Source organism: Ochotona curzoniae, unplaced genomic scaffold, assembly GCF_017591425.1.
Source record: "Ochotona curzoniae isolate NIBS_2020 unplaced genomic scaffold, NIBS_Ocur_1.0 scaffold_2587, whole genome shotgun sequence".
In the NCBI taxonomy this organism is placed as follows: domain Eukaryota; kingdom Metazoa; phylum Chordata; class Mammalia; order Lagomorpha; family Ochotonidae; genus Ochotona; species Ochotona curzoniae.
In genome coordinates this window covers 5,356,516-5,384,140 of record NW_024467096.1, presented here as the reverse complement: position 1 = coordinate 5,384,140, position 27,625 = coordinate 5,356,516, and the positions used below count along the sequence as shown (strand labels likewise).

The 27,625-nt window shown below is 43.9% G+C and overlaps 1 protein-coding gene across 1 annotated transcript in view; it reads right to left on the bottom strand.

Annotated features, from left to right (window-relative positions):
* LOC121171168 (run domain Beclin-1-interacting and cysteine-rich domain-containing protein) overlaps positions 1–22,379 on the bottom strand; it is a 63,034-nt gene extending 40,655 nt beyond the window's left edge. The window contains exons 1-2 of the mRNA XM_041002700.1: positions 22,172–22,379; positions 5,420–5,573 (exon numbers count right to left, since the gene is read on the bottom strand). Coding sequence (XP_040858634.1) covers positions 5,420–5,573; positions 22,172–22,236 — 219 coding nt within the window. The 5' untranslated portion in view covers positions 22,237–22,379. The remainder of the gene's footprint in view (positions 1–5,419; positions 5,574–22,171) is intronic.
* Between the last annotated feature and the right edge of the window lie 5,246 nt (positions 22,380–27,625).

The following is a 27,625-nucleotide window of genomic DNA, read 5'->3' as shown; positions in this document are numbered from 1 at the left end:
GATCCAGGCCCATTCAAAGTTCCCCAAGCCCTGCCATTCAGCACACCAAGCCAGTATGCTATTCCAGGCTCTCCCCTCTCCACCCAGGAACAAGCACATAGGAAAATACTCCCAGCTTGTTCCACTTGCCTGGATATGAGCCCCCAGGTCCCCATACACCCCACCAGCACCATCCTCCAGACCCCCACAAGCCTGCTGCCCCCAGGTGTGCGTGGTACAATTTGTGGTGGCCACCCTCCCAGAATACTCTTTAAAATTAATCACTTTTCCTAACTAGAAACCATTACGTTTCATGAAATAAGCCAATCGCAAAAGGACAAAATCATACGTTCCCTTCGATATAAGGCAACCTTCATACAAAATACAAGATCATTGGATATATAGGTAAACACATATAACATACATTCATCTAGAAGAGCTGTATAATGGAGACTAGCAGAACGACAAGTGAAGATTCATTGCAGGATGTATCTCTACTCCTGAAAAAAAGATAGACCCCTCCCAATAAAACTGTTAAATGTATCTTTTTTTTTAAGATTTATTTATTTTTATTGCAAAGTCAGATCAGAGGAGAGACAGAGAAGATCTTCTGTCCAATGATTCACTCCCCAAGTGGCTACAATGGCTGGTGCTGCACCAATCCAAAGCCAGGAGCCAGGAACTTCTTCCAGGTCTCCCACATGGGCACAGGGTCCTAAGGCTTTGGGCCGTCCTTGACTGCTTTCCCAGGCCACAAGCAGGGAGCTGGATGGGAAGCGGGGCTGCCGAGATTAGAACTGGCGCCCATATGGGATCCTGGCACGTGCAAGGCGAGGACTTTAACCATTACGCTGTCGTGCCAGGCCCTGTTAAATGTATCTTGACAATAGGATATTGGACCTTCTACCATTGCCTATACCTACAATGTCAGGATACACTTAAATAGCAGAATGACTGCCTTGTGATTGTTGCTGAAGGACAATACCATTGTAATAATATAGGGAAAATTAGTTGCAGGGGGAAGAATGAGAAGAGTGGAAGGGGAAAATCTCTGAGCCTAAAGAATATATCATGAAGGGAATTCATCGATTTTTCAACAGGTGATATATGTGCAAAATACAGAAGATACACAGAGGTAAAACTGTTTCCTACTCCCTTTCTCTCCACCATTCAGGTCCTTTTTTTTTTTTTTTAAGATTTGGTTTTAGGACCCGGCGCGATGGCGCAAGTGGTTAAGGTCCTCGCCTTGCACGCCCGGGATCCCATATGGGCACCGGTTCTAATCCCGGCAGCCCCGCTTCCCATCCAGCTCCCTGCCTGTGGCCTGGGAAAGCAGTCGAGGATGGCCCAAAGCTTTGGGACCCTGCACCTGTGTGGGAGACCCGGAAGAGGCTCTGGGCTCCTGGCTTCGGATCAGCATAGCATCGGCCGTTGCGCTCACTTGGGGAGTGAACCATCGGACGGAAGATCTTCCTCTCTGTCTCTCCTCTCTGTATATCCACCTTTCCAATAAAAATTAAAAAAAAAAAGATTTGGTTTTATTAGAAAGTCAGATTTAGAGAGAGGAGAAGTGGAAAGAAAGATCTTCTGTCCCCTGACCACTTCTCAAGTGGCCACAACGGCCAGAGCTAAGCTGATCCATAGAGCCGGGAGCCAGGAGCTTCTTCCAGGTCTCCAATGAAGACACAAGGTCTCAAGGCTTTGGGCTGTCCTTGACTGCTCTCCCAGACCACAGGCAGGCAGCTGGATGGGAAGTGGGGCAGCTGGGACATGAACCAACACTCATATGGGATCCTGGCACATGGAAGACGTTAATGCACCTGAGAAAGCAGTGAAAGATGGCCCAAGTCCTACGTCCCTGCAATGACATGGGAGACCTGGAAGGAAAAAGCTCCCATTTTTAGATTGACTCAGTTCCAGCCACTGCAGTCATTTGGAGATAGAATCAGTGGGTGAAGATCTCCCTGTCTCATTTTCTTTCTCTGTGAATCTGCCTGTTAAGTAAAAATCAACATATCTTTAGAGGGGAAATAGAAGGAGTACGGTGCAAAGGTACAGAGGCTAAATCCTTGTCTTGCAAGCACCAGGATCCCATACAGATGCTGGTTCATGTCCCAGCTGCCCCACTTCCCATCCAGCTCCCTGCTTGTGGCCTGGGAAAGCAGTGGAGGATGGCCCAAAACCTTGGGACCATGCAACTGCATGGGAGACCCAGGGGAGGCTCCTGGTTTCGAACCAGAGCAACTCCAACCATTACTGCCACTTGGAGAGTGAACCAGCAAATGAAAGATCTTTCTCTCTGTCTCTCCTTCTCTGAGTAAATCTTTCAAAAAAAGAAATATATATATAGATATAGATAGATCTATACCTATACATATATAGAAAGAGAGAGAGATTGCATAAGAAACTATTACAATGTTAAAAATGGTTGTTATTATTTCATGTTGAAATTATGGGTAATACATATTTTCTTCTAATTTGTTGTAGTTTTCAAATTTTCAGCCAACAAAAATATACTGACATATTCAAAGGACACAAACACCCTTTCTTGTTAATTTATACAATATATATATTGGGCTATCTATGTTGCTAGGAACATTTTCTTGGTGGTGGACAAAAGGGAATCTTTGTACTCCTATCCAGTTGAGCAATCTCAAGGATTGAGATCCCCAACATTTCTAAGCAGCAAATAAGAGATTACCAAATACACTTTGCCTTGCTGAAGCCCTGAAAGGTAGGCTGGGGCAGGTGTTTGCACAGGGATTAAATCAGTACTTGGGATGCCCACATCCCATACTAGGATGCTGGATCAAGTCCTGGCTTCTTAGTTTCCAATTCAGCTTCCTGTGAGGCACAACCTGGGAGGCAGGAGGCAGCAGTTGATGACTCACATACTTAGGTCCTTGCTGCCCATGTGGAGGCTAAGCCTGAGTTCTGGGCTCATTGTTTTGGGCCAGCCCTGAATGTTGCGGGCACTTTGGGAGTGAACCAGTAGATAGATCTCTCCCTCTGTCCCTCCCTTTCAAGTGAAATGAAAGTAAATACCAATTAAGAAAACAAATTTCTGAGATTTAAAAAAAAAAAAAAGATGCAGGCTCTCAAGGGAAATGATACCCCTCTAAGAATATGGTCATGATGCTATAGCTTTACTCAGCCATGAGTGATTTTTTTAAAAATACAACTCACATTCACAACACGCCCTTACGAAAACACAGAGGAGCTACAGCCCACATGAATCATCATGTCCCTTCTCCCCTTGAAGGGCAGGACACCAGAATAGCTTCTGGATGACAAAGCAGCCTGAAACTTTGGAAAGCCTTAATCTTTAGGGAGGAGACGAAAGGAAGAAACGAGTTCTTAACTCATGACTTCAATCCCTAGACCTTTACCAGGCAGAACCAAGTAGCAGTGAAATCAACATGAATCTTGTTTTAAATTCTTCCCCCACTAGAACCTGCAGCAGCAAGTATTTGTACTTAAATGATACTTGTCTGGTTCATTTTATTCCTACTTGCTAACATCACTGTTGTTTCAGAGGTCACAGTATAACAGGGTGCATTCACAAAAATTATCACATTTTAGTGACAGTAACAAGATATGTTAATGGTGTTTTCCATTTACCAAGCATCTTTCATTTGAGAATCTGCCTGACTTTATTATATCGTCATGACACATTCTCTTTTCTGGCATGGATGGTGAAATTGTCATGAAACACACCTCAGGAACTATTCGAGATGACCATGTGAAATTTGTAATACAGTCAAGAAAAGAAGTCATTTGCTATCGAGTCACAAATACTGTAATGATTGAGTGAAAGCACAACTATTCTGGAGACTGATTTAGTCATCTGCCTGGGAAGCTTATATTGAAATTTCACGAAGCACGTGGACACGATTCCCAAGTTTCTGGCTTAGGACACTGAATAGGTCAATGGCACAAATTAACAGAAAAAAAAATATTGAGAAGATGGATAATCTTCCTGTAAATGACCCTGGCAACCAGCAAAGAACGGCTCAAGTATTGGGCTCCGGCCTTCTACGTGAGAGACCAAACAGAGTTCCTGGCTTCAGCTTTAGCCCCAGCTGCTGCAGGCATGTGGAGAGCGAGCCAGTGCGGAAGGTCTCTCCCTCTCTGTTCACTCTGCCTCTCAAATAAATTAATCAGAAAGAAACATCAATTTTAATTATACCACTCTTAAGTTTAAGCAGTTTGTTCTGACTGGTTCACTCCATCTTCAAGGCAAAAGGACTGTGAGAAAGGAATTTTTTTTTTTTTTGCTTTTGCTTTTTATTTTATTTTTTTCATTTATATTGGAAAGGCAAATACATAGAGAGAAAAATCTTCCGTCTGCTGATTTACTCCCCAAGTAGCTGCAATGGTTGGAGCTGAGCCAATCCAAAGCCAGGAGCCAGAAGCTTCAGGTCTCCCACGCAGGTGCAAGGTCCCAAGGCTTTGGGCCATCCACCATTACTTTCCCAGGCCAAACGCAGGGAGCTGGAAGGAAAGTGGAGCAGCCAGGATACAAACCAGCACCCATATGGGATCCCAGTGGATGCAAGACAAGGATTTAGCCACTAGCCTCTTGTGTCCCTGAGGATCTGCACTGGTGGGATCATGAACTCAGCAGCAGCAGCCAGAATCAAGCCCAGGCACCTGAATTGGAATGTGGCCATCTTAGCCATGAGGCTAGCCACCCACTGTGGTAGACGTTTAATGTAACAGCATATTGAAAGGCAGAAGCTGAATACCTCTTTTTGCCTCTATCTACTTCAGAGGAAAAAAAATATGGTTTCCAACCAAAACTAACGAAAACTTTGCTGATTAGGGGTGGCTAAAAATAGTCCTCCAAGATAGCCACATTCTAATTCCTAGACCCTGTGAACATTACATTTCATGGTCATAAAGGAGTCCTATAGGTGTGATTAAATTAAGGGTTTTAGACCAGGAGTATGACCCTGGATTATCCAGGCCAGCACACTATAATTACAGAAGTACTTCTGGGAGGGAAGCAGGAGATCACAAGGAAGGAAGGTGATGTGTAAACAGATTTCAAGATGCTGTGTTGCTGGCTTTGAACAGGGAGGAAGATCCAAGGAGATCCAAGATTCCAAGTTCAAGGAATGTAGCTCTAGAGGTCAGAAATGACAAGGGAACAGATTTCTCCCCTCAGCCTCCAGAGGGAGTGCAGTCTTATGCACACACACACACACATAAATATTTCAACATTTTTGCTGACTTAACCTCTTGTTGCTGATTTGCTGCCTTTATCAGCTCTGATCCATTCTATTGGCATCCTATATCTATGGTACAGCTGGTATTCAGTATTACCCTCAAGAGGTTAGAGACCTGTGGCCATCATCATCTCCCTAACAACCAACTTCCTGTACCCATTTCTTCCCAGCAAATGATGCAGTGAACCTGACATCAAAGAGCTACCTACCTGGTCATGGATGAGACCGTGGTAGAGGATGCTCTGCATGTCCCGGCACAGCCGCTCCAGACCGCCATACTTAGACCAGACGTTGGGGCTGTTGGCCGACACCAAACCCTCCACAGTCGTCTTCAAATTACCCAGCAACTGCCAGTGCTCCCTCCTGCAAGGGCATCAATTACACCAGTGGTTAGTTGACTTGTTGCACCTGATACTTAGTACGTCAAAGGAAGACTAACAAAAAGTAAGTGCCCTGTCCCACATCAAAACATTTTCTCCCCATATGGATTTTTCACTTGGACATAACTTTGAGGGGATAAAAGCTATAAAGAGGAGCACTAAAACGAAAAACAAAGGCAAACAAACAAAACCGCACATTTAAATGGCACATCATGCTCTGTAAAATGATTTTTATTGACTCTCATTCAATCCCTAGATAAGCAGACTTTAAACCCGCATGTATAGGAGTTTGATCCTCTGACAATCCCTTTCTTAACAGTAACAGTCCAATGGCAATATAGGGGTATTTCAAAACTTTCAAGGGATGGAATTAAAACATGTTAATTTTGGTGTAAAAAATGTGAAATGCATGTAACTTATAATATGCATTTTCCATGCAACTTTTGAAGACCCTTCATACTAAGGATGAGGATATCCATTCAGAACCAAAACTCTTTTGCCAAACAAAAATGCACTACCTTTTTCCCACTATATTTCCAAGCACTAAATACAGGACAGTGAAGGACAGAAAATGATTTATCTACATACCCACACACACATATCACGAGTTAGAATATGAATTGCCCACAACTTTTCATATTAAATTGAAACAAAAGTATTTTCAGTTGACACTGAGTTATTTTGGGACATGCTTTTAAGCAAATCAACTACTGTTTCATCCTCCTAGACCATCGAAAGCACTTCACTGGAAAAGTTTGAAAACTGCTGTCCTGGATGATCTTCAAAGTTCCTCTCAAGTCCCCAATATTTCTCAACACTCCTTCCAAGCAACTGAATGAGAAAGAGTTGACTGTTACAGAATCAACTTGGCTAAGGAAACAGAAGCTGAAGTATCAAACTCCTTTTCTGAAAAAGTTCCAAATTGTTCCGCTGTATACTTTACACCTTGCCCTTTCCCATTTTTAAGGGTGCTATACTTCGGTGAGCTCTTGGTTTAGTTGTTAAAATCCTGCTCGGGACATGTGCATCTCACATCTGAGTGCCTGTGGTTGCAGTCCTGGCTCTGCTGAGGCTGTCGGCCTCCTGCTGATGGGTCCCGAGAGGGCAGCAGGCACGGGCTCCAGCAGCTGGGTCTCCACCACTGCTAAGGGAGACCTGGATTGCATTCCAGGCACTTGCCCTCAACCTGACCCAGCCCCATGCAGGCATCTGCAGGGAACAATCAGATGGGGGACACCTGTCTGTCTCTAACTTTCAAAGAAATAAACAATGTGAAAAGAATACTATTCTTTGTTTCTTAACAGATTTATTTATTTGAAAGGTGGCATTACAGAGAGGAGACACAGAGGGAAAAAAATCTTCCATCTGCTGTTCACATCTCCAGTGGACTTGAACTAGCTCCCATATGGGACACCAGCACGGCAGGCAATGGCTTCACCTGATATGCCACAACACCAGCCCCTAGACTATCCATTTTACAGACAGCAGTGCGAACGGCGATGATTTCTTAGGAAAATAGGAGAGACCTAAACTAAAATCCTTTCTATCTGTACTCAAAACTAACCTCATTCATAACATCTTTTGAGCTCTTTTAGGAAAGTGCTGAGTAATGCAAAGCACACAAATATAATTCATGAACTACACAACACTCACGAACACACTAGCCATGCTATAGGAATGCTATCTAAACTAGGAAGGGCTCATCCTGGGCTTTTGTCCTGAAGGCCTTCTGACCTAGAATCGATTTGCATTGGTAAGATAGTTTTACTAACATTATATCATCTAACACTTGAGTCTCCAAATTTCTTTTGTTCTGTTTCTATACCTGTCCTAACAAACATCTCAAGAGAACTGCAACACACCCAGCACTTTGGTGGTCACTAAAGCACTTTTACACACATCCACTACGCTGACACAGGGCTAACCTCTTGTCTGTTCTGAATGACACAGTTTTTGCATTTCAACAGGCTATGATCAAGTCTTACAGGCCGGACAGCCAGTTTGGCTCAAAAGGTGACTATACACCTGTGCTGTGATTCATTCTCTATTGATCTTTCAACATTCACTGTCAAAGATCGTTATGATGATTCCTAAAAAACTCCTTACCATTCTAAGGCATTGCTTGCTTGCTTTGTTTTTCTTTTTTTAAGGCATGATGAGTCTGAGGTCTGCATTTTTTTCAATTATTTATTTATTTATTATTATTGGAAAGTCAGATATACAGAGAGGAAGAGAGACAGAGAGGAAGTTCTTCCATCCATTGATTCATTTCCCAAGTGGCCGCAATGGCCAGAGCGTAGCCTATCCGAAGCCAGGAGCCAGGAGCTTTTTCCAGGTCTCCCAAGTAGGTGCAGGGTCCCAAGGTTTTGGGTCGTCCTCTGCTGCTTTCCCAGGCCACAAGCAGGGAGCTGGATGGGAAATGGGGCAGCTGGGACACTAACCGGTGCCCACATGGGATCCCTGCGCATGCAAGGCGAGGACTTTAGCTGCTAAGCTACTGTGCTGGGCCCGATATTGCTTTCAAAATTATGCAAAGAGCACAGAAAATCTAGAAACTTCCAGTCTTCAGATCTAATAATACTCTCTGGACATAGAACTAAAAAACTTCCTTTCTCAACAATAAACTGTTCTTGAGATGCTGAGGTTACAAAAGGATGTGACTCTTAACTCTGTAAAATACCAAGCAACTACATTTGGTATCTGTTCATATAAGAAGGCAATAAAAATGTTTTTTTATTTTCCTAGTGACTACACACTTTTTGTCTAGTGATACAGTTATCACTTTCAGGAAGTTGAAATATTATATTCAGTTGAAGTCTATATATGGTGGTTGGATTTAATCATTCCTGCCTAGCTCACTAAGGAGCAACCATCACTTTTCTCTATTCTCTAGCCACATTTTGAGCAGGTAAGGTTGGGTTTTCCCAGGCTATATCTGTTGGGCAATAATTATTCGCATGGTCTCATCCTAGATTCACATACAGCCTTTATTCAGGCACAGTTAAAGGTACGGAAACCTATTAGGTTCAGAGTAGCTCTTCCAAGAGCCACTTTTGCAGACACTCAAAATTCTGTCCCCTTTAATTACCGACAATTAAAAATGCATCTTAAATGTCTCACTCTATGCCAAGGAGGTGCAACAGAGCTCCTCTTCACCAGCATCATTTTCATCAGCTCATGGTAAAGCCAGTCTCAGAGTAAGACCCCACTGATTTTCTTCTGGGAGAATCTTGACCACATTCCTTCTCTAAAAAGGAACAGGGAAGCTGCCACCTGCGATGCCAACATCCACCCGGGCATGGATTCTTGTCCTGGCTGCTCCAGTTCCATCCATCTCTCTGCTAACGATATGAGGAAAGCAGTGAAAGATGGATCTAGTGCGTGGGTCTCTGCTACCCAGATAGGAGACCCAGAAGAAGCTCTTGGCTCCCGGCTTCGGCCTGGCCCAACCTGGGTCACTGAAGCCATCCGAGGAGTGAACCAGCAGATGAGATCTCTTTCTGTTTCTATCTCTCATTCTCACTCTGTAACTCTTTCAAATATATAAACCCATCTTTAAAAAAAAAAAGTAATAGTAAAGAAGAAGAGAAATTGTTAAGTGACTTAAAAAAATCTGGGGAAAAAGTTTTTGTAAAATCAACTTGCTCTTAAGCTTGGCAAATTATACTGATATTCAAAATCACAAAAAGTTACCGCCCAAAATGTTATTTTTTAAATCATATCATTTAACTAAAATCACTAAAAATACCTGATAAAAAAGTGAAAGTGAAAAAAGTGAAAGCTCTAAGCAACTTGATTGTGAGATTTAATGTAAGAAGTACATACTGTACAAATGCTTTTCACTTGTAAAAGGAAGCACCCGTCCATATGTGCCACTTCTCTGAAATGGGTCATGGTATCATCACCTGAGAGATGAAGGTCAGGCCATCCTAAATCAGGTAATGATTTAATCCCTACATAGGTGGGGGAAAGTTGTGACATCCTTAAGATAGAACATCAAAAAATAACAGATATTTTTGATCAAAAAGAATGCGAGAATTGTCCAGGCCTTCTCTGACAACAGCAATTTAAAAAGGGTCAATAATCTGAATGAAGTTCACAAAAAAAAGACCGGAAAGCACCATAAAGGACTTTTTAAATATGAAATTTCCAAGACTGCGGTCAGACAAGCCCCTGGACTGGGAAGGCGAAGGGTGCTTGCTCGGGCTGCAGAGCAACCTGATGAGGCAAGATCATTATTAGTAATACGGACACATGCAGGGACTACCTCCTCTTATTTGTGTTTAGGTTTTTTTCTTAACTGGCTACATATTTTTGGTTTTAATTACATAGCACTTAAAGTGCAGACCATGTCATTAAATGCCTATACTGTTTTTTCAAAAAGTTAAAACTTTTTTTTTAAAAGGCTTTGTGATAGAGTGGCTCAGTTCTAGGGTACCCAGGAGAACCTGACCTTTGCCCAGTTTCATCCTCTTAATGGTTAACAAGCACAACCTTAATGTCTGGGAGGAAATCAGCAGTGTCTACAAAGCATACTTTGTAACTTCCTGCCTGTTTAACAAATATTTTACCAAACACAGTAAGTTTGAATGATACTGAGTCTACTGAATTTCCACAATGAATAGATTTAACAAAAGGAAGGAAATTCTTTACCTCAGGAACCTTACAGCTGATGGTTAGTATGAAGTCTGAATATTTTCCATCATTTGGCCCCAATCTAAACACCAATTCCACTGCTCAGTACTGCTCAATTTTTTAAAATGTAATTCTTTACATATTGCCATTTATTTGTTTGTTTATTTATTTTTTATTGGAAAGCCAGATATACAGAGAGGAGGAGAGACAGACAGGAAGATCTTCCATCCAATGATTCACTCTCCAAGTGGCCACAACGGCCGGTGTTGCATCAATCCAAAGCAAGGAGCCAGGAATTTCTTTCCAGGTCTTCCACAAGGGTGCAGAGTCGCAAGGCTTTGGGCTGTCCACCACTGCTTTCCCAGGCCAGAAGCAGGGAGCTGCATGGGAAGTGGAGCAGCTGGGATTAGAACTGGCGCCCATATGGGATCCCGGCACATTCAAGGCAAGGACTTTAGCCACTAGGCCACGTGCCAGGCCCAGTACTGCTCAATTTGAATACAGTCATTCTCTCTAACATACTCTACTGAAAAACACGACAACCTCAGTTCTAGTTCTCTGCCTTTATTCATGCAGCTGCTTCTGCTCAGAATGTGTCTTCCCTAGTTATCACGGTCAGGGATTCAAATTCAGCTCCAGTTTTCAACCTCTTATTCAAGTTCTCAATAATTTCACCCACCATACTGATAAGCCCTTTGCTGGATCTCTCCCACAGCAAAAGCTGCTCATTCTTTCTAACACTTAAAAAATGTTATTGAATGGTGTTACTGTCTGAATTCCTTAATCAAAGAGACCATGTCCTTTCTGTTTCTTTTGCATTTCAGTAAGCAAGGGGAGATATTTCATGCAGCAGAAAAAGTGCAATTTGAGTATTGGCTCTCCAAAAACTACATGCACATTCTTGAGCAAACTGTGTAAACTCTTCAAGCTTCAATTCCCTCACTATAAAACGGAGGTAACACTGACGTCAACCAGAAAGTGTAATGGATGAACTATGCAAAGTATCATCAGAAACAGGAAATAACCTTCCCTTCTCTCTGACCCTTTGAGCTTCCAGTCACATCAACCTAATGAATCTAGCTAAATCAGAACCTTAGCCTAAGGTCTGCTTACCTACTCTGCTTCAAAGAAAACTGCCAAAAATTCTATGCGCCGGCACAGTCTGCAACTCAGCATGGCCACAGGGCTCCACATCCAAAAACTACCTCAACTGCATTTCAACTAAGGTTGAATCTCTCCTTGGTGAGCACAGATTTCAAAGTCCCATGTTCATTTATGGCACTGTACAGCGATGGAGTAATAGAGACTACCATATCCAGATGTGGGGATACAATGCAATACACATCCCTGCTTCCAAATCAAAGAATGGACTTCCAGTGAAATTGCTGGAAATGTGTAGACAATGGGATGCTGGACTGTCTGACATTCTCTGTACAGGCAATGCCGGGATACACCTAAATAACATACAGATGGAATTATGACTCCTTATTAAGGACTATACCATTGTAGCAACATGGGGAAAATCTGTTGGGGGGTGGGAGTTTAGAAAAGGGGGAATCCCAGTCTATACAATATTGTACCATAAAAATCCAAAAATTCAAAATAAAAATTAAACAAACAAACAAAACAAAAAAACAAAGTGCCATGTTTACTCCCACAATGCCTTCACTGGGGCAGGAAAGCTAGAAAGAGACACTCCCACACACTGGATATGCCATGTACTAAGCAGTCACTGCTAAACCCACTTGAGAAAATGGGAGAAACATACGAAGCTTCACTAAAAAAAATTAAGTTGATTTTTTGGCATATTTAAGAAAGCTGATCTCATTGCTTTTTCACTCCACCTTCTGTCGGCTGGTAGCAAGATGCTTTCCTAACAAGCTAAAGGAGGAACACACCACTACTGCAACAGCAAAGGCATAGGGGCACAGACAGGCAGTTCAGGCTCCTTAGCTGTAGGTACATGACTAAGAGTCATCTCTGAAATAAATCATCAACAGAACTAAAACCAAGGTCCCTTAAATTTCAGGGAGGAAGTTTCGCTTACTAGCTAAGATACCTGTGTCCCATATCAGAGTGCCAGACCTCAATTTAAGTTCCAGCTCCTAGTTGGGAGGTGGCAGGGGATATTTCAAGTAATGGACTCCCACTTGAGTATTCTAGTTTTGAGTCCCTGGCTCCCAGCTTCAGCTCATCCCAGCCCTCACTGCTGTAGCTATTTAAGTGAACCATGGACCCGGTGTGGTAGCCTAGTGACTAAAGTATTTGCCTTCCATGTGCCAGGATCCCATATGGGCACCAGTTCGTATCCCGGCTGCTCCACTTCTTTTCCAACTGCCTGATTCTGGCCTGGGAAAGCATTAGAGAACGGGCCAAAGCCTTGGGACTCTGTAGCCTTGTGGGAGACCCAGAAGAAGCTCCTGGGTCCTGGCTCCTCGCTTCAGATCAGCTCAGCTTTGGCTATTATAGCCACTTGGGGAGTGAATCAGCAGATGGAAAATCTTTCTCTCTGTCTCTCCTCTTTGCAAATCTTCCTTTTCAATAGAAAATAGGCAAATCTTAAAAAAAAAAATTGAACCAGAAGCCAGTCTGGTGGGATAGCAAGTTAATCCTTTACCTGCAGCACCACATCCCATATGGACAACTGATTCTTCCCCTGTTGTTCCACTTCAAATTCAGCTCCCTGCTAATGGGTAAAAAAGCAGCAACAGATGGCCCACGGTTTTTGGCCCCTGCAACTATGTGGGAGACTCAGAAGCAGCTCCAGGCTCCCACCTTCAAACCAACCCTGCTCTGATCATTGTAGTCATCTGTGCAGTGAACAAAGAAAGATGCCTCCCTCTCCATTTAACTGTGACTTTTCAGAAAAATACATATATCTAAAGAAAAAAAAAGTGAACCAGTAGATGGAAGCACTGGCTCTCTCTTTCTCATTAAAACAAAAAATTATTAAGGAAAGAAAACACTAAGACCAAACAGATAAAAGATAAAAACCAATGTCAACAGAATAAACTCAACTATTTCAAAAGTCAAATAAAAAAAAACTGATTTACTATCAAGTCAAAAAGCAAAAAAGAAATAATGAAAATATAGCTCTCATTACTTTTTATGTATCTAATAACAAAGCTTCAAAATATATAGAACAAAACACACACACAGAAAAACTACAGAATATATAGAGAAGTGAAAATGAAAAGGAGGAACAACAGTAATGAGGATTCAAACACCAAAAGTAGGCCAGTGATTGGGGGTGGGGGTCAGTGCCATGGCTCAACAGGCTAATCAACCTTCAAGTGCTGGCATCCCATACAGAGGTTGGTTCCCTGTCCCACCTGTTCCACTTGCGATCCAAATCCCTGCTAACGGCCTGGGAAAGTAGTGCAGGATAACCCAAAGCCTTGGAACTTGGCACTCACATGTGAAATCTGGAAGAGGCTCCTAGATCCTGGCTTTAGACTGGCCCAGCTCTGGGTGTTGTGGCTATTTGAGCAGTGAGCCAGCAGATGAAAGATCTCTCTTCCGCTCTCATTCTCCATCTCTTCTTCTACTCTATAACTCTTCCTTCCAAAAAAAGACATACATCTCTCTTTTTTTTTATTTTTAATGATTATAATGTGGCAGACACAATGGCTCAATTAGCTAGTTTTCTGCCTGTAAACACCAGCATCCCATATGGGTGCTGATTTGTGTCCCAGCTGCTTCACTTCCCATCCAGCTCCCTGCTTATGGCCTAGAAAAGCAGGGAAGGATGGGCCAAAGCCTTGGGCCTCTGCACCAATATGGTATCCCCAGAGGGGCTCTTGGCTACTGGCTTCAGATCAGCTCAGCATCAGCAACTGAGGCCCTTTGGGGAATGAATCAGTGCATGGAAGATCTTTCTGTCTCTCCTTCTCTCTCTATAAATCTGTCTTTTCAACAAAATCTTTAACAAAAAAAAGTGAATAGAAAAGCTGAATAGCAGACTATGGATAAACTTGTTTTATTGTGTCTGGCAATTTCCACATGGAAGAACAAACCTTCTTAAAGTACCCACAGACCATTAAAAAAAAATACTAGTCTTGTATTAAGACACACAAGTAAGCGTCAACAGGGGTGAGCTTTTAGCTTAGTCGGCTACTGTATCCCACATAGAGTGCTTGTCTAGATTCCGTTCTATTTCCTAATCCCAGCTCCCTGCTAATGCAAACCTTTCCCAGGGACATTAGCCGGGAACTGGATAAGAAGTCAGCAGCCTGGGCCTGGCACAGTGGCCCAGCAGCTGAAGTCCCCGCCTTGAAGGCGCCACAATTCTTCGGGCGGAAGATCTTGCTCTCTGTCTCTCCTCCTCTCTGTATATCTGACTATCCAATAAAAATAAATAAATAAATATTTAAAAAAACATTGAAAGTCAATAATTGGGGGCCCCAAAAAAGAATTCCATTTGGGTGCTGTTTTGTATCCTGGCTGCTCCACTTTCCATCCAGCTCCCTGCTCTTGGCCTGGGAAAAGTAGTGGAGAATGCCCCAAAGTCCTGGGACGCTGCACCTGAATGGCAGATCCTGAAGAAGCACCTAGCTCCTGGCTTCGGATCGGATCAGCTCCAGTCGTAGCAGCCGCTTAGGGAGTGAACCATTGGAAAGAAGATCTTCCTCTCTGTCTCTCCTCCTCTCTGTATATCTGCCTTTCCAATAAAAATAAAAGAAAAAAAAAGAAGAAAGTGAAAGAATCCATTTTGCACAGAAGTAATAAAGTGTTCAAAAATACAGAAACTGGGACTGGCACAGTAGTATAAGATATTACCCCTGCACCTGCAGTGCTGCAATCCCATTTGATCACCAGTTCAAGGCCCAGCTGCTCCACTTCTGATCTGGCTTATGATCTGGAAAGGCAGTGGAGAATAACCCAAGTCCTTGGACCTCAACACCCACATGGCAAACCTGGGAAAGAACTTCTTTTTTTTTTTTTTTTTGTAAAGATTTATTTATTTTTATTGCAAAGTCAGATATCAGAGAGGAAGATCTTCCGTCCGATGACTCATTCCCCAAGTGTGCGCAATGGCCAGTGCTGTGCTGATCCGAAGCCAGGAGCCAGGAACTTCCTCCAGGTTTCCCACGTGAGTGCAGGGTCGCAAGGCTTTGGGCCGTCCTTGACTGCTTTCCCAGGCCACAAGCAGGGAGCTGGATGGGAAGTGGAGCTGCCGGGACTAGAACTGGTGCCCATATGGGATCCTGGCATCTTCCAGGTGAGAACTTTAACCACTAGGCCACGGCGCCAGGCCCAAAAATAAGTTCTTGACTCCTGGCTTCAGACTGTCTCAGCCCCAGCCACTGTGTTCATTTGGGGAGTAAACCAGCATATGGAAGATCTTCTCTTTCTATAAAATCTGTCTTTCAAATAAAAGTAGATAAATCTTTTTTTAAAAAAAAAGATTCATTTATTTTAATTACAAAGTCAGATATACAGAGAGGAGTAGAGATAGGAAGATCTCCCATCTGATGATTCACTCCCCAAGTGGCCCCAACGGCTGGTGCTGCGCCAATCCCAAGCCAGGAGCCAGGAACTTCTTCCAGGTCTCCTATACAGGTGCTGGATCCCAAAGCATTGGGTCATCCTTGACTGCTTTCCCAGGCCACAAGCAGGGAGCTGTATGGAAATGGAGCTGCCAGGATTAGAACCGGCGCCCACATGGGATCCCGGCGCATTCAAGGCGAGGACTTTAGCCACTAGGCCACGTCGCTGGGCTGTAAAAGTAGGTAAATCTTAAAAAAAAAAAAAAATACAGAAACAGCTATAATAAGAGAGAATAGGGAAGAAAGATGTAAGTTTATGTAGAGTCCCTATAATTTACAAAATACTGACCATAAGCAGTTTTCCTAAAAGTTGTGCTTACTTGTACCAGTTGTTAAACTAGCAGTGTGAAGTACTCAAGAAATCATGAGAAGCTTGAGTTGTGTGACATCAGGTTAGGTCGATTCTTCAAGTCCTGGCTGCTCTGCTTCTGAGTCAGCTTCCTGCTAATATTCCTGAAAAGCAGCAGAAGATGTCCCAAACACTTGAGCCCCAACACTGAAGTTCTGGATGGAATTCCTGGTTCCTGGCTTCAGCTTGGCCCAGATATGGCTGTTGCCACTTGGGGATTGAACCAGCAAAGTGAATATATCTCTCCCATCCTTGTCTCCTCCTCTCCTTATCACTCTACCTTTCAAATTAATAAATATTTTTAAAAACCATTTGACCATCCTGTACTAGCAGTTCTATAAAAACTGTCAAATCATAGCATGATCAAAGAGAAAAAAAAATGAAGATAATCATGAGAAAGTGAAAATGAACAGAAAGGGAAAAAGGAATATCTTTGAGTGCCAACAGTACTAGTGGAATCTGTACCTGTAAGTGGCTTGACTGAAATATTAATGCTTTCATTTCATGAACAAATATACAATACTGATTACAGATCAGGCACAATGTTAGGCACTGGGATTACGGAGGTTAGAAAGGAAGAATCTTCATCTCTCTGAGGAATTTAGAATACAATGGGGAGTAGGTGGACAGGCAGGCAGTTAAAGGCCATGCTAGGACCTAAGTCACCGAGAGATGCAAGAGCACAAGCCAGGAACGCCTTCTCATGGATGACTAAGAGCTCTCCAGGCAAAAGGGGAAGGCGTTATAGGGAATGTAGAGAAACAAGAACAGCCCAGGGCCCTGCACAGAAAGATGTGAAAGTAGGTGAATACCACGGAACTAGGAACTCCAGAGGGATTAAAATAAAGGTTGAATATGGTGTAAACTGTTTTGACTACCCTGTACTTTCAAAGGGAGAACTATGAAACATCTCTAGGCAAAACATGACTTGAGTTTGGTTTCAGAAAAATTAAGCTAATGGCAGTGTGGGGAGGTTGTTTAAATTCAGACTGGAAGATAAATTAGCAGGGCACTGAAACACCCCTTAATGGAAGATAGATAATAAGGGTCTGAATATGTTTATATCTGCCTAGAATTCCTGTCCTTTCGTTGTTAAAAACAGAAACATGACTTTCTGCAGAAAAACAACTCCTTGACCATTTACTCTGGCCTGTGAGGTCCCAAGGTCTTACCCCACGCTATGATCCAGGGTTGGGCACATAACTTCGGCCTGGCTGAGCAACATATTCCACAATCTAATCACAAAAGCAGGAATTAACTCATGTCAGTCGTGGGTAGGTATTGTTGTACAGCAAGCTGAGCTGCTGCCTAGGATGCCTACAACACATGGGATAGTGCCTAGGGCAAGCGCAACTTCCACTTCCAGTACATCATATTTTTTTAAATTGGAAAGTCAGATATACAGAGAGGAGCAGAAACAGAGTGGAAGATCTTCCATCCACTGGTTTATTCCCCAAATGGCCACAATAGCCAGAGCTGAGGTGATCCAAAGCCAAGAGCCCATAGCCTCTTCCGGGTCTCCCACATGGGTGCGGGGTCCAAAGGCCTTGGGTCGTCCTCAACTGCTTTCCCAGGCCATAAGCAGAGAGCTAGATGGGAAGTAGAGCCACCGGGATTAGAATTGGCATCCATATGGTATCCTGAAGCAAGGAGAGGACTTCAGCCACTAAGCTACTGTTACTCAATCTCCACTTCCAATACAGCTTCCTGCTGGGTGTACCCTGGGAGGCAACAGATGATGGCTCCAGTACTTGGGTCCTTACCACCCATGTGGGAGACCCAAACAGAATTCCTGGCTCTTGGCTCTGGCTGGCCTGGGCCAAGCAACAGCTGTTGTGAGTATCTGGGGAAATGAACTAGCACGTGGCAGATCCCTCTCTCTTAGTCACTTATCTTTGAAATAAACAAACTTTCTAAATTGGGCTCATAAGTTTTGCTTTTGCTGGAAGTATGAAAACTGCATCTTTTTTGCTGTTAGGACTGCGAAGTCTGGAGTAGCTAAGGGTTATCCTATAAAAATACCTGCCAGAGAATGAAACACAGTAGCTCAAAGATGGGAGGCAAATTCTCGACCGAGCAACTGGGATCTAGTCATTACTACAGCTATGCTACACCTCTGACTTAGTGATAAAACCATTATTTAGGGAATTGGAGAAAAAGAAGGGTTCAAAAGAAAAATCAGAAACAGAATTCACAGAAACTGGTGACTAGTTGAATATAGACAACAGAGAAAAGGAAAGTATCCAATTCACTTCAGGCTTGGCTGATGGAGTGAAAATGCTATTTATTAACAGAGAGAACAGAGGAGAAGGCTTTGACCCACTGAATCTTTATAGTGCTGTGGTCTGGAGATACTATAAATGTGTTACTATTAGAATTCAGACTCTTTCTAGATCATTGCATCAGGAGTTCCAAGCTCGGAAGCTGGTCTCTTGGGAACAAGCACTGTGCTGCAGCAGGTTATTTCACAGCCTGCAGTGTCAACTTATGGACACCAGGTCAAATCCCAGCTACTCCACTTCCAGCCCAGCTTCCAGCTAATGTGCCTGGGAAAGCAGTGAGAGATGTCCCAAGTGCTCAGGCCTCTGCACCAGGTGGAAACCCAGATGATGCTCCTGTGTCTGGCTTTGGCTTGTCCTACTCCTCACTGTTTTGGCCACCTGGGAAGTGAACCAATGGATGGAAGATCTCCCTCCCTCTGTAGTTTCTTTTCTCTCTCTCAATAACTCTGCCTTTCAAATAAACAAACAAATGAAGGAAGGCAAAAAAAATTAGACTTTTTGACCCAAGGAGGTTAAGGTGACATGGCAATGCCAGGCCTTTTCCCTTAGCTGTTGAGTAGTTTCAGACAAATTTCAAACAATTAACATTTAGTAGATGCTAGGGAAAGTTAAATATAATCCTTAAGCACTAAAGCATTTTTGTCAGAATGATGGCTAGCCAGATGGAAAACAACAGGGGACCGGTGACGTAACTATATTCCTAGTGTGAAGTTAAAAGCTGGGCCAACAGTGCAGCACCCAATGAGATCAAATCTCATTGGGCAGTCTGCAGAGGGAGGAAGATCAAGCTGCATCATTGCCAACAGTCATTTGTGGAACACACACCCATCAGAAAACAAGAAAGCTGGGGAGCAGACGGAGGTACTTTGGCACTTAGTACATTCCAGACACTCTGTGAGGAGCATGATGCACATTATCACAACCTCCCAGGCAGGAAGTCACTATTCTTCCCACTCACACAGGAAAAGTAACTTGACCAAGTTAAGCAGAGGCATTAAGATTCAAATGCATGTCTTATCTATATTTAAAGCAAATGCATGTTGCATTTTATCAACTGTTTTTAGAAAATACACTGAAAACTTTTTTCCTTCATAAATGACAACATCTCATCAAATTGTTTCTTTTTTAAAATTTATTTATTTATTTATTACTACAAAAGGCAGATTTACAACAACAAAAAAAATAATAAAATCAGATTTACAGAAAGAAGGAGAGACGGAGAGAAAGGTCTTCCACCCACTGATTCACTCCCCAAGTGCCCACAATGGCCAGAGCTGAGCCAATCCAAAGCCAGGAACTAGGAACTCCTTCCAGGTCTCCGACGTCTGTGCAGGGTCCCAAGACTTTGGACAATCCTCTACTACTTTCCTAGGCCACAGGCAGAGAACTGGATGGGAAGTGGAGCAGCTGAAATATAAATCATCTCCTACATGGGATCCTAGCACATGCAAGATGAGGATTTAGCCACCGAGCCAAGATTGTTTCTCATTGAATGTTTTAATATCCATGGAAAAGCTTTGTTTGCAGAGACACAGCCACAATGCCTTAATTATCAGGCACAAGGATATTATAGATAGAGAAAGATTTAAAATTACATATTATATATTAGGTATATATACTTAATCTATTGATTTGAAAGGGTTACAGAGACAGAGAATTTCTATCTGCTGGTTCATTTGCCAAACGATTGCCGTGGCTGGAGCTAGGTCTGTCCAAAGCCAGGAGCCTGGAAACTCTATCCAGTTTTTCCATGTGCGTGTCAGGGGCTCAAGTACATAATTCAAATTCCATCGCTTTCCCAAGTGCATTAGCAGGGAGCTAGATGAGAAGTGGTGCCCATACAATGAAAGATGGAGACTTAACCTGTGGTATTACATCATTGTCCCCCACAAGGTATGTATTTACCAGTGGTCTATGTAGAACCAATGAATCCACGAAGCTTCATTCAACAGCATTCTGAATTCATCAGCCACAAATCAAGAATAGGCCTGTAATATGGGTGGCTTTAGGAAGGGCACTCCAAATGCAGAAATTAAGTTTTGACTACAGTTCTTTAAGATACAACAAACAAACAAATGGGTAATTGATGGGAAAAGATACCTTCAAAGGAGAGGTCCCACGGGTCTGAGCAACATTTGCGCAGCAAATGTCCTGTCCAGCAGAGTGAGCAAGACAGCGCAGGTACTCAAACTGCACAATCCAGAGTCAGACCGCCCAGGTTTGAAACCCACTTCCACCAGCGGTTACTGTTTGGCCTTGGTGAGTTGTTTATCCTGTCCACATCTCTGCTTCATCATAGGTAAAATGGTGAGAGTAATAGTCCCTATCTTCTACAAGGACTACAAAACTAAAATCCCCCACAAAGGTCCTGAACCAGAGCCTGGCATGTGGTGAGGCAGTGTAAAATGTTAAACACATTCCACAAACAACCCAGCTCCAGGCAGACAGGGAAGAAACATGAACTGGAATTTCCAACTCAGCCTACCCTACACAAACTGGCAGAGAAGAAAATCAAAATAAACCCTGAAACCTGTTTAGAATCTACAAAGTACCTTTTTTGTGCACAAGATTTTTGCAAACATCTGGAAGAAAAAAATAGCCAAGTGTGTATCTACGCAGAAACTGAAAGGGGAAGTAGGACGCCCCACTGCACTCAGTGTGCATCCTTTGTAAATCCCAAGCGGGGACTACAAGGTCCTGTTGGCCCAGGTGGCACATGGCAGGCCACACGCTTGTGCACCTAAGAGTGGAGTCACCCTTAAAAACAGCCAAAACTTAACACAGGCATATAATCCCCTCCTGCTATTTTCTCTGAGGCAAACACTCTCACCCCAGGCTTTTAGAGCCCACCTCTTCCCAAGTCCATCATCACATCTACTACTGTTTCTCAAAGTCAAGCAAGACCCCCAGAAACCACATCCTGCTTTGGCCTGTCACCATTCCAGCCCTTTAAGAGATTATGTAGCAAACTCCAATGACGCAAAGCACCATAACAATGTGCAATGGACAATTCAAACCAAGTAGTTAAATTTTTTTTTTTTTTTGGTAATTCCCTAATTTCTACGAGAGATGCACTTTCTGGTCGTCTAAGTAAATGTGAACTTCCTTAGCTTACATTGTGGGGGAAGAAGCGAGAGATCTGCAGACGAGAAGGAACTGACAACACTTGGCTATTTATTCTTCCAGATGTCTGCAAACGCTTCACGCACAAGGCCCCTTGTAGATTCTACACAGGCCTCAACAGCAAGCTCCCACCCTCCTCCCGCGTCCTCACAGTCGCTCTCTTCCCTTCACAGGGTCTTCTTTCCCACACTCAGCCCTGCCTGCCCTTCTTCCGAAGCCACTCACAACCCCCTAACCTTTGCTCCGAGAAGTTTTTACACTGCCACCCTCTTCATATTGGCCCGGTTTCGCGTGCCACTAACCTTGTACCCTGCTCCTCTCTATAGAATCTGAGAGCCCCTCAGGCTCTCCACAGCCACCTGTCTCCAACCGTCTCAGCTTCACCCTCCTCTGCCGCACCCCACCGCCGTGTCCTCAGCAAATCCTACTCACCTTTCCTCACCCTCACCAAACAGCAGCCTCTTCGTATCCACGCCCTGCCCGTCCCTCCTTCCAGAAATTCTTCCCCAACAAGTCCGCCCCCCCAGCCCAGGTCCTCAGGTCTGTAATGCCAGGCACTTTCCGCGCCGATTCCCCTCACGCCCTCCCAAAGGGCGTCCTGGAGCTTCGGCACCCTACCGGCGGCGGACTCCCCCAAACCCACCTGCTCTCCTCCGGCAGGCGATCCTCGCAGCCACGGAGATCCATTCCCGCGCCCTCCGGCCGCATCCGGGACTGCGAGAACGCCTCCTGCCTGAAGACAGGCGTTCCTACCGCTTTTCCTCCCCGGCCAAGGGCTGCAGGGACCCTCCGGGAACCGAGGAGTCACGCCCAGCTGGTGGGCTCCGAGTGATGCACTACACCCCGGTGGCGGGCGGCGTCAGGGACTGCTGCCTCAGCTGCGGTTTCTATCCCTGCCACCCTCACTTCCGGTCAGGAGAACTACAACTCCCAGCAAGCCCTTGGAGGACCGTGCCGCTCCCGGCGTGCGCCGCCCCGAGCCCCTCGTACGTCGCGCTCGCCCAGTGCTGCGGCTTGCAGGAAGGTTTGCCTCAGCCGCCAGGGCACCCGGTCCTGAAGCTCTGGCAAGCGCTAGTCTCTGGGATCTGTGTGAGTACGGACACTCACACACCTCTGGCCCAGTTCACCCTGCAACCGAACTCAGAAATGGAGAGTAGGAGGAAATCACTCTGCCCTAATTGGCTGACTTGCAGGAGAATACTGGTTTGGGAACTGCTGGATCTGGGAAGTCATGGGGTTGGGGAAAGAGAGAAAAGCCACGATGGCTAAAGGACTATCTAATTCACGCAGCATTTCATGGAATGTGTTAGTGAAAGATATGCGAATTAGTGGCTGGATCAAACTTGAGTTAATTTTGACTATCTGGAGCTAGGTACTACGTCCAAGGTATGCTTGGGAGAACAGTCAAAGGGTACTGGAGTTTGGGATGCCATGAGGGATGTGAGGAAGCTGTAAGAAGCAATAGAGAATGGCAAGCACCCTGCAGGGAAAGCTACTGCTTCATCCAAGATGTCTCATCTTGAGGCCAGAATGGTGGCTCAACCCTTCCCTTGGAAATGCTGGAATCCAGTCTGGGCATTCCAGCTGTTCCACTTCCCATCCAGTTCCCTACTTATGTCCTGGGAAAGTAGCAGAGAAAGGCCCAAAGCCTTAGGGCTTTAGCTGCGTGTGAGACTCCGGCTTTGGGTCAGCTTATCTTTGTTGGCACGGCCATTTGGGGAGTGAAACAGCAAATGGAAGATATTTCTCTGTCTTTCCTCTCTGTAAATCTGCCTTTCCAATAAAAAGAAATATTTTTAAAGTGTCTTTTGCCCAAGGTTTCAATTTTTCAAATGTGAGAATCTGCACTTTTAAATATAACTTCCAGGACCCAGCACCATAGCGTGGTAGTTAAAGTCCTTGCCTTGCACACACCTGGGATTCCATATGGGTGCTGCTTCTAATCTCAGCAGCCCTGCTTCCACACCAGCTCCCTGTTTGTGGCCTGGGAAAGCAGTGGAGGACGACCCAAAGTCTTGAGACCCTGCACCCGTGTGGAAAGCCTGGAGGAAATTCCTGGCTCCTGGCTTTGGGTCAGCACGGCACCGGCCATTGCAGTTACTTGGAAAGTGAATCATCGGATGGAAGATCTTCCTCTCTGTCTCTCCTCTCTGTACATCTGACTTTGCAATAAAAATAAATAAATCTTAAAAAAAAAAAAAAAAAGCAACACTGCTCCCAGATCGGGCCCTGACCTGCGACAGAGACACGGGGAACAAGGATAATACAGGGTGGGACCAGCGCTGGGTAGCATATATACCCTCACCTTCCGTGCTCGCCTCCCATGTGCGCTGCTCCTAGTCCTGGTGGCTCCACTTCAGATCCAGCTCCCAACTAATGACCTGGGAAAGCAGTAGAAGATGACACAAGTGCTTGGGTCCCTGCCACTCACATAGGAGACCCAGATGAAGCTCCTGGCTCCTGACTTTGGTCTGGCCCAGTCCTAGCTATTGTAGCCACCTGAACCAGCAGATCTCTATCTCTTGGGTTTTCACTGCTTTGTTTCAATAAATGTATGAACTTCATTTTTTGGCATACAGTCTAATCCATCACCACTACTGCTTTTTGTTTGTTTGTTTGTTTGTTTGTTTGAAAGTCAGAATTGCAGAGAGAGGGAAAGAGAGAGCTCTCATCTGTTGTTCTGGCTAAAGCCAGAAGCCGACAACTCCATTCTGGACTCCCACATGGATGCAGAGTCTCAAGTACTTAGGCCATCTGCTGATGTTTTCCTAAGTGCATTAGCAGGGAGTTGGATTGGAAATAGAGCACCCGGGATTAGAACAAGCAGCTGTATAGGATGCTGACATAGATGACAGCCTAACCAGCTGTGCCATAATGCTAACCCCAATAATCACAATTGAATCTGACAGGATTATAACATGAATAGTAAAGTCCATAAAGAGAAATCCTGGGCCCAGTGGCATGGCCTAGTGGCTAAAGTCCTCGCCTTGAAAGCACAGGGATCCCATGTGGGTGCCGGTTCTAATCCCAGCAGCTCCACTTCCCATCCAGCTCCCTGCTTGTGGCCTGGGAAAGCAGTCGAGGACGGCCCAATGCTTTGGGACCCTGCACCTGTGTGGGAGACCTGGAAGAAGTTCCTGGATCCTGGCTTCGGATCAACACAGCACCGACCGTTGCACTCACTTGGGGAGTGAAACATCGGACAAAGACCTTCCTCTCTGTCTCTCCTCCTCTCTGTATATCTGACTTTGCAATAAAAACAAATAAATCTTTTTTTTAAAAAAAAAAGAGGCAATCCTTACAATGTAGAAAAAGTTCTGAACATTTTCTAAATACCCACAAATTTGGATTGACATGTATTTTCTTTAGAGCAATAACCTGGCTAGCCACGTATCTGCACATCCCATCCCCCACCTTATCTAATGTTGCCATAATCTTGAATTTTAGTTCCTCTGCTTTCCTTGTTATATGATTTCTTTTCATCTGTCTGTATTCCTAAAAAGTGTTATTTTAGGGGCTGGCACAATGGTTCAACAAGCAAATCCTGTCTGCTAGCGTCAGCATCCCATATGGGAGATAGTTCCTGTCCTCACTACTCCACTTCCGATCCAACTAACCTGCTAATGTGCCAGGGAAAGCAACAGGAGATGACCCAAATGCTTGGGTGCTTGCGCCATGTGGGAGAGACAGAAGAAGCTCCTGGCTCCTTACCAGCTCTAGACTTTGTGGCCATTTGGAGAATGAACCAGTGAATGGAAGATTCTGTCTCTGCTTCTTTCTGTGTAAAAATAAATAAATAAATAAATCTTAAAAAAAAAAACAACCACAATTATTTAAAAGAAAAATGTCATTTAAAATTTTTTCTGGGTCTGGTGCAATGGTACAATTGGCTAATCCTCCACCTCCAAGTGCAGGGATACCATATGGGTGCCAGTTCATGTCCTGAATGCTCTGCTTCCTAGCCAGCTCCCTGACTGTGCTCTAGGAAAACAGTGGAGGATGGCCCAAGGCCTTGGGACCCTGCACCCATGTGGGAGACTTACAGGAGGCTCCGGACTCCGGGCTTTGGATCACTTCAGCCGCAGCTATTGCAGCCATTTTGAGAGTGAACTAGCAGATGGAAGATCTTTCTATCACTCCTTCTCTCCATAAATCTGACATTCCAATAAAAATAAATATTTAAGAAATCTTTTTTTTTCTGTTTTGAATTTATTAAAAGAATGTTAAGCTGATTTATTCCTTTGGAGATAATATAGTCCTTTAAGGATAATAATCTTTTTGCTTAATATTACATTGATAATAATTATTCTCTTCCTTTTATCTATTGATTTTTGATTGCTGTATATATTGATCATTTGTGTGAATTGAACAGTTTATTCTGTCTGAATATTATTGCTGTCTCCCATAATGGATATTTAAGTGGATTCTGGGTCTTTGGTATTATAAACAGTAGTGCTGTGAACATTCTTGTACCTATCTCTTATTATATATAAGCAAATTTTCTCTTAAGTACATATGAGGAGTAGAATTGCTGAGTTTTAGGTTATTGTCTATTCTGGTTTTCGTTTTGAATGACGGGATTGTAGATATATAGTTTTTAAAATAACTAGCTATTTGGGGCCAGCATGGAGGCATAGCAAGCTAATCCTCTGCCTTGTGGCACCCCATCCCATACAGGCACTGCTTTGTGTCCTGGCTGCTCCACTTCAAATCCAGCTCCCTGTTTATGGCCTAGGAAAGCAGCAGAGAATGGCTCAAGTTGTTGGGCCCCTGTACCCACATGGGAGACACAGAAGAATCCCCCAGATCCTGGTTCCTGGCTCCTGATTTCAGACTGACCCAATTCAAGCTACAACAACCATTTGAGGAGTGAACCAGGAACGGAAGACCTCTCTCTCTTATCTCCTTCTCTCTCTCTTTCTCTCTGTAATTCTGACTTTAAAATAAGTAAGTCTAATAAAGCCTAGTTATTATAAATAATTGAAATCAATTACTTTACATTATTTTCGAAATAAGTATTTATTTGAAAAGCAAAGTACAAAAAGAAGGAGAGGCAGAAAGAAGTATCTTCCCATGTGGGTGGAGGGCCCAAGCACCTGGGTCATTCTCCACTGTTTTTCCAGGGTATTAGTGGAGAGCTGGAATAAAAATGGAGCAGCCAGGACTTGAAATGGCACCCATACGGAATGACAGTGCTGCAGGCTAAGGATTAAACTGCTACAGGGTGGCACTAGCACTAGTCAAAAAAAATTTTAAGATTTATTTATTTTTATTTGAAATTTAGAGTCACAGAGAGGGAGAGACAGTGAGATCTTCCATCTGCTAGCTTAATCTCCAAATACCACAATGATTGGAGCTGAGCTGATCCAAATCCAGGAGCCAGGAGCTTCTTGTGGGTCGCCCAGATGGATGCAGAGGTACAAACACTTATGCCAATAACATTCACGTTATTGTTATAATAACACTTATGTTATTGTACCCAGGCACAATAACAAGGAGCTAGGAAGTGGAGCAGCTGGAACAAGAACCTTTGTTTATAGGGGATGCGGGGCCGTAGGTGGAGGATTATTCTGATATGCCACTGTGCCGGCCCCAGCATTCAATTATTTTAACTAATTAACTAAGTAAAAATAGGCAACACATAGAAATTGATGAAAGTCTATTGTGAATCAAGGATTAATTACAATTCAATGTTGCCCATTGAAAGTCCAAATATAAAAATTGCTAAACACACACAACAATCACTAGTGCCCAGACATAGTAGTGTCACAGAAAAGGAGTGGCCTTATTAGCAACTGTTTACTGGACTTACACGTTAAACATAAAAAAAGGCATGAAAAATGGTCTCAGAAATCTATTTGCTTTTAATCTACAATTGTGGGCCCAGCGGTGGGGCCTAGCGGCTAAAGTCCTCGCCTTGAAAGCACAGGGATCCTATATGGACGCCGGTTCTAATCCCGGCAACTCCACTTCCCATCCAGCTCCCTGCCTGTGGCCTGGGAAAGCAGTAGAGGATGGCCCAATGCTTTGGGACCCTGCACCTGTGTAGGAGACCTGGAAGAAGTTCCTGGTTCCTGGCTTTGGATCAGCGCAGCAC